Source organism: Pyrus communis, chromosome 13, assembly GCF_963583255.1.
Source record: "Pyrus communis chromosome 13, drPyrComm1.1, whole genome shotgun sequence".
Classification (NCBI taxonomy): Eukaryota; Viridiplantae; Streptophyta; class Magnoliopsida; order Rosales; family Rosaceae; genus Pyrus; species Pyrus communis.
In genome coordinates this window covers 12,554,241-12,562,171 of record NC_084815.1, presented here as the reverse complement: position 1 = coordinate 12,562,171, position 7,931 = coordinate 12,554,241, and the positions used below count along the sequence as shown (strand labels likewise).

At 36.4% G+C, this 7,931-nt stretch overlaps 2 protein-coding genes across 2 annotated transcripts in view; both read left to right on the top strand.

Moving 5' to 3' along the window:
* The first annotated feature begins 924 nt into the window (after nucleotides 1-924).
* Nucleotides 925-7,931, top strand: part of LOC137713858 (calmodulin-7) — a 62,258-nt gene continuing 55,251 nt past the window's right edge. The window contains exon 1 of the mRNA XM_068453212.1: nucleotides 925-928. The gene's annotated coding sequence lies outside the window, so the exon portion shown is untranslated. The remainder of the gene's footprint in view (nucleotides 929-7,931) is intronic.
* On the top strand, nucleotides 6,921-7,898 carry LOC137713857 (protein kinase and PP2C-like domain-containing protein). Its single transcript, XM_068453210.1, has 2 exons — nucleotides 6,921-7,724; nucleotides 7,829-7,898. The coding sequence occupies exons 1-2, from the start codon at nucleotides 7,197-7,199 to the stop codon at nucleotides 7,883-7,885; spliced, it is 585 nt and encodes a 194-aa protein (XP_068309311.1). The 5' UTR covers nucleotides 6,921-7,196; the 3' UTR covers nucleotides 7,886-7,898.

Sequence of the window (7,931 nt, the reverse complement as noted above, 5' to 3'; positions counted from 1 at the left end):
TTTACAAAACAGTTTTTCATTTTACACATACAAAAATGCGTTTAGCATATTGTTTTGTGAAAATAAACTTAAAAAACGAAAAACGAAGAAAATAATATTTAGCTTAAGTTTTGTAGAACATCAACTTGATGTTTCATTTGTGTTTGAAGAACAAATTTTAAAATAATAGAAATTTTAATTTTAATTACATTAGATCAATACATCACATGGACGTCGATTTCTAATAATATCGTAATGTAAATAAGAAACAAAGATTTAATCCTAAATCCCATATACAAAATCTTTGATCTAGAACTGTGCATGTATGTGTAGACATAAATTAACCGCGTTCAATAAGAATATGCCACATAAAATTACATGCTCAAGAAGATGATAGGTTTATGGGGACATGGGTACTCTCCGGATCCAAGTATCAAAATCTACCAAATTCATGTATCCGAGCCATTGACATTTGATTCAACGGTTAAAGTGGGCCCCTCTTTGTAACCGTTAGATTAAATTTCAATAGCCTGATACATAGATTTGGTGGATTAGGATACATGGATCCGGAGAGGACCCATGTCCGTTTTATGGTACCCTCTTTATGTTGTGAGTAGACAAATTTAGAAGGAATAATGCTAAGAAGACTAAATCTCTAAACCAAATAATGTGGATGTTGATGATTGGATTATGAGTTTTGATTAACGTGTTTATTTTCTATTGATGACATATTATTTGATTTGCAAATTTGATTTAAAAATTTAGGGTCTCTATGCATTATTTAATTCACAAACTCTCCACCTTGGAATAAAGATCGAGAAGAAGAGTAGCATCTGATCTGTCCATGCTCCCAGTTGACGCTTTCTATGTTCTAGTATGGTGGTGGAGGCGGAGACGGAGCAGTGTTGGGTCGAGAGAAATGCAGCAGCAATTCCATTTCTCTCCTCCATCCTCCACCCTCCTTTTACACTCTCCTCAAATCCATTGTCCGAGGTAAAGGTAATTATTAACACTCCCTCATAAGCCTCTGTTTGGCTAATTAATTGATTTTTTTTGCTTGGATTATGGGACTAATTGTGCGACTAGGGGCTGGGAGTTGCTGTCAAGAAACCCATCCATTCTACTTGTGATGATCTTGATAAATTCCACAAGGAATTGCATTTGCTTTGGTATTTATATATATGCATATGAATCTTGATAAATTCCACATAGGAGTACTGGTAGCGAAACGGATGATTTAGAGAAAAGAAATAAAACTAGAGATAGGTCTGGATTCACTCCAGGGGCTTCATATCCAAACTACAAGAATCACACCGGTAGGATTCAAGAAATCGCTCTTAGACGCATTATGCATCACAGGATTTACTCCTAGAGGCCTTTATGAACAAAAGAATTGCCCTTTTGATTAAACTTAATCAATACTTTACATGAAATGATTTAAAAGATTACAACAGGATTGGCTTTTAGGGCACATTTCTAACAATTTGGAGATTATTTTCAGTCTACTCTTCTCCAATACACATAGTACATGTTACAAATGGACTTTGAGGTCAACTGTGCAACATTAATCGTGCCATCAAAGAGATTTCACAACTTACGCAGCGGATATTAGATAATGTCTCACCACCTGAAGCCCGTAGTTATGATATCTGTCAATTCATCCTGGGTTGTTATGAACATAATGAAGTGCAAATAATCCCTTACATGAGGTTTTCCTTCAACTCTGAGGTACTGATGGTTAGAAATAGTAATGGGAATATACTACAAATACCTTAGGATCCTTTATGCCACTCCTATATGAGTCTCACTATTACATGAATTGAGTCAGCTTCTCAACAAGTCGAGCAACCATTTGAATCAATATATTATACACACCCTAACCCCAAATACAAAGAGTTTCAATTGAGGGATCCCTCAAACAACACTGTGGGGCACCTTGTAGGATCCACATTTCTTCGAAAGATCAAGTGCATTCAAAGATTTTTCGTGCAAAATACCTAAACATTAAATATAGTTATACAATTATAAATATAAATGTTTTCATATCACAATGAATAGTTGTGTAACCAAAATTGCTGATGTAGAACAAGTAACCAAAGTTTAGAAATCAGAAAGAGATTTAGAAGACAAGAGGAACTAGGTCTGAATATAAGAGAAATAGAAGAACTGAGAACAAGAAAACAGATCGAACAGATAGACCGAAGAGAAATCTAGAACAGAAGGGGAGATCAGGGTTTAGAAGACAGAAAGGCAAGAGATAATTCAAGGGGAGGTAATCCTAACACTACTAGAAACAGGAATATACAAATAAACTATACGAAAATATCTCTAAGATTTTATTCTGCATCATTTACTTTTCAGTAGTAGTATCATTATTAATGTTTATTATCCTATAGACAAGTATGCAGTTTAAATTTTTGTCCTCTTTTTCCCATGAATATGAAATTTCAGTATGATCCTCTTGCAGTGAGCTTCTTACCTGTGTTGTTTCATACACTGAACTTTGTGCAAAAGCCCAAGTGGCCTTTTGTTGAGTGCATAAAGTTTTACTTTTACACACTCTTTTACTTAGGTTTTTGACTTAAAATTTCTATGCATCACAAGGTATTTTGTTGTTTGTATTGTGTTTCAGGATGAAAGTAAGGGCTTAAAGAAATCATCTTATTTTGAATATCTTAAGAGCCTAGAATGGATAGCTTGAAGCTTATGTGATAAATAATAGCACTCAAATTAAACCCTCTTGTTGACAATTGTAGTAAAGATGCAAGTAGGGATCGTTCTAGGCCGGGGATTAGGAGGGATTGCTAATCTAATAAAAACTGACTCAAAGATACAAAACTAAGCTTAAAAATACTTAGATAAACTCAAAGACTCTTAACTAAACTTATATAACTCCAATAATACTGAAAGGACTCAAAACAGCACAAAACAATCAAATAGACGCAAACTAGACTCTAGGACTTACTTTGGACGAAAATTGAATTAGTTTTGACTCAAAATACTTAAAAACACACAATAGAACAGATTCTAACTAATTTGACACAACAAAGTAAAGGGGATTGAGTTTTTGACGAATTTAAAGTAAAAACAAGTAACTTAAAGACTTAAACAAAGTTTGGACGAATTTGGGGAAACTATGGGTGATAAGCTAGCTAGAGGGTTCTTTTCCACACATGACACACTTGAACACAAATTGATTTCCAATTGCGTTTTCAATAAACCATGAACCTCAACACCCCAGATTAACCGTAACATCACTAATTAATCCTCAGATTTTCCTTAAGTCATTGAATTGGATGGGATATGCATTGTCAACCCAAATAATTCTTCAAAAGTTCCCTACATGAAAAGCATAATAGAGATACAATCAAAGATCGTTAAGCTTTGTGAAAACCATAAGCATTGACAAGACATTCATAACTATGACATCATGATACTCATGCCAGGAATTTAACTTAACATGATTGTGGTAAGCAACCTTTACTACTTGGGAATATAAATTTGTAAAGATTATGTGAAACTCCCTTATATTCTAGCATCAAATTCAAGCATGCAAACTAAGTGTGCACCCTTAATCAACATACAAGAATAAGTTCTTAATCAAACGGTTAAGTAAATTGCATTCACAATTTATGAAATCACAACTGGAGTTAATCAATTCATATTGCAAATTTAATCATGGTTTCAAAGTCTCCTCTAGCTAAAACAAGTTTAGCCTCTCATGTTCACAGCAAAACAAAGAAAATATAAATTAAACATTGAAAACTAAGATTGAATACACCTAGAAACGCTCCAACAATCCAACTTGAATGGCCAAAACGTCCAAGGGTCTTCTCTCCTTCTTCTTTGCTACGGCATAAGGGTGAATGGGTGTAAAATTGGTTTGTGGTGGATGGTTGGTTGAATGGTGAAGGGAAGTTGCGGAATTGTGGTGTGAAAGGGAAGGATGATGGCTGAATAGGTGAATCATGAGTATGGATGTGTATGATCCCCTAATATGTGCGGCAGACAATGTATTAAAAGCGTGAGGCGTGAGCGAGGCGTCCGAGGCGAAGCCTAGCCTAGGCGTGAGGCGTGAGGCGTGAGGCAAAGCCTTACAAGATTTAATTTTTTTTATATATATGTTTTATATATTATACATATAATTGTATAAAAAATAATACTATGTAAAATAAACATCCATTCTCAATTTTTCACTCAAATCCATAGTCATTCAAAACAGTTTATGGTATAATCATAATTGCAAAACAGTTTATGGTATAAATTATAATTGCAAAACAGTTTATGGTATAATCATAATTGCAAAACAGTTTATGGTATAATTGCAAAACAATTTATGGTATAATCATAATTGCAAAACAGTTTATGGTATAATTGCAAAACAGACAAATAAAATCGTGGGCTTATTCCCCTGTTTTCTACTCGGCTTCTTTCTCTCTGTCTCTCTCTCTGTCACTCTCTCGCAGAAATCCTTCCCCAGAAAATGCAAAACCTTCCCCAGAACCAGAAAACTAAATCCCTAGAAAACTAAATCCCCAGAAAACTATTAACCCCTCTATAGCAAAAGTTGCAAAACCTTCCCCAGAAAACTAAATCCCTAATTTCAGAAACCCTAACCTTTGGGATCTTACTGACGGCGCTGAGGCTGGGCTGATGGTGCTGAGGTGACGGCGGCGGGGTGATGGCAGCGTGGCGGTGTGGCGACTGGACGGATGTTCTGAGCCTCTGGCGCGCGGGAGAAGAAGACGCAACAAGGCAGAAGGCAAAAGGCAGAGGCAGAAAAATGGGATCGAATTCGAAGGTAGGGTAGAAGACTGGGTTTGGATGGTTTTTTTAAAAAAAAAAAAAAAAAAAAAAAACAGGTCTGACAAGGCGTCCAGACGCCTTGAGGCGCGCCTCCGCCGCCTCGGCGTCTCCGGCGAAGCATTTCGCCTACTCCAGCAAAACTGAGGCATTTGCCTCTCCGCCCAGCCTCAAGGGCGCCCTAGGCGCGCCCCGAGGCGAGTTCTTTAAAACATTGGCGGCAGATCATGTAATATATTGGGAGAAAGGATCAGGACTTAATTAATTAATTTAGGAAGGTTTTAAGACTCCAAATCCTCCAAGAAAAGGGGTAACAAGTCAGAATCCTATGAGGAAAAGGGAAGGGACTTGCGGCATTGACTAGGAGAAAAGGGAAAAGAAGATATGTGGCAGATTTTGGAAGAAAAGGGTAAGAAAGGTGTGGCTCCATCTTGGACTGGGATTAGAGCTTCTAGAACATATATTTAAGTGTCCCAAATCAATTAGGAACCCTCCTTGCAGTTGGGAATTAAGTAGGAAAAGATTAGGATTGACTAAGTCAAAATAAGGAAGTTTGACTCAATTTTCCTTCTTTGTGGTTGATTTCTTTACTTCCAAATCTTGAATTAATTTCTTCCATCTCTTTAGCTCCTAGCCTCCTTTGGTCTTCAATCTCATCCATCCACCTTGCTTCAAGCATATGCTATCCATTCCAAGCCCAAAACTACTCCAAAATGCACCAAAATGCACTTTCTTGCTACTTTAGCCATTTGGACCTACAAACACACGAAAATAGCTCAAAATACTAAAATAACTATGAATTAACAACATAAATGTAAGAAAACAAGCTAACTAAGTCGCCTAAATATGCTCCTATCAGAAGCCCAACTCGCCAAAGACCAAACCATAGCCCACGAGTGGCCCAAGATCCACCAAAAAAGGCCTTTGCAAAACAGCCAACTTGCGAGCTTTGCCCTAAAGTTCTCAGAACGAATTAGAAAATGAGCCATATATGGTTGGAAAGCCCTGGAAGTCTTCTTCTGATGGTATTTACAGCTTGTGATTTGGAGGTTTCAACAAGAAATTATGACAGAATAAAAAGGAGCTGTTTAGTTACAAATTCTGATAATAGCTAGTTTTCAGTTACTCCTATACTAAAAGCTGATTGTAATGAGCTATAAATGAGATTCAATTTAAGGATGTAAATGTGTCAGATGTTAGATAACTCCTAAGCCTTTTATAGAAGACAAATACACAACATGAGGGGAGAAGAGGAGAAAAAAAATCAGAAAAACGCAGAATCTAGAGAGAGCAAGAGTCTTTAGCCTTGAGCATTTTCTAGGTTCTAGCTTTCCTAACTTTTATGTATTTTGTTTTTATGTATTTTGTTATGTTTTTAATTTAGGTTATGGATACTTAGGGCTGCTTTGAAGCCCTAGACATGATTGAATTAATGTTGTGATGGAGTTTTAGTTTATCAATTTCATTTGCAAGCTAGAATCGATTTTCTGTCTCAATTGTTTTAAGCACATATTTTCAAGCTTAGCTACCTTGTTTATGTTTGCTTTCTGTTGAGAATGATAAGGATGACTGCCATATCTTCTTTCATTCCTTAGCAACATGTGGTTAAGTTCAAAACTAATCATGTAAGCTGATTCCATGAAAATCGAGGATAAATGTAATGTTCTAGGGTTCATGTGATGTTCATAATGCTCTTCGTTCTTAATGAGTTTCTAGGTGCTAAATCTGAGTATATGCCATGCTAGGTTGCACCTACAAATATAAGTTTGATGTATATGCCATGCTAGATATGTGAACATCTTAGTTGTGCATTTGAAATGGATAAGTTAAAAGATCATCTCATTGATTCATGAATGTTTAGGGGAAGGCCTTATCTCATTTTAAGTCAAGTTTATGTCCTAAAAACGTTTCTAACCTATTTCATGTCTTTATTTCTTTTCCAAAATTACTTAAACCTCCCCAGTTTTAAATCATAGGAGTTATTAACTAATGCTAATATGCAAGAGTCAAAGGTTTTACTAAGTTGTTTATCAATCCCTGTGGTTCGACACCCTTACTTGTGCCACTATATTATCCTTATATTTGCACTCGAAAGGAACTTCAACACCTTTCTTAATTGTGTTTTGCTTAACTTACATCCTTATTCTGTCTGACTACCTGCCTTTATATTTAGTAAGAATTCTTGCCATCTATAGATGCGTTCATGTATGTATTTCGTGTTCTGAGTATCATTATTATGATCTTGAGTTTCAAAGCAGCATCTTCTGATGGAATTATGCTTTTACCCAACATAAATTTCTCATAGCTTTAATGCTTTAACTATGAACGTGACTACTCAAATATGTCACTGAATAGCTCATGGTAGCTACTAGCTGATTGGTGTATAATGCTGGCAGGCGCACACTGGACTGGAGATGAACTACAAAGAGCAGCAACTTACAGCAGCAGTGGTATCAGATGGTTTGCGGCCAGTTCTTGCTGATCCTGAGTCTAGAGTGCCATCAACTTTATTGTCATTGATATTGAGATGTTGGGATGCAAATTCTCAAAACATGCCTTCTTTCGATGTCATAGTTACTAAACTTGCTATAATTTTGGAACAGGGAAAGAAAAGAAAGGAGCCAGATATTTCCTTTCACGACTCTCTTAATTCTCTTGGTAATCAGCCTAGAGATGTTGCCAACAATCTTGAAGCTTATCAAGAGGGGATTAACTGGTTTACTGAGGGAGAAATTCCATCAAAAGAGCTTGTGAACCTAAGCATGGTTTGGAAATGTGGCTTCGGGCTTCAAATGATCCTTTGGCATATCATTCTGTACTTTCTTGGGGATCCTTTGCTACATGTGGCAGAAGGGAGACCGTGGAGGACACACATTTCCTTTAGCCACACATGCGTAATGAAAGGGATATCCATGTTTTTGGTACTTTTCATGGTCATAGAGGTGAGTTTTGATGATTTATCTAATTATAATTGTGTATTTGGTACTTCTACTGGCAACCTGATTCCAATGCTGTGCTACAAGGATATAACTGTAACAAAATGCAGGTGCAGCAGCTGCTGAATTTTCAGCTCGAGCTTTTCCAGGATTCCTGCAAGCTATGAGTTCGATTAGCAGGTTTGTTACTTTCATTTTTTTTTTTTTTTTTGC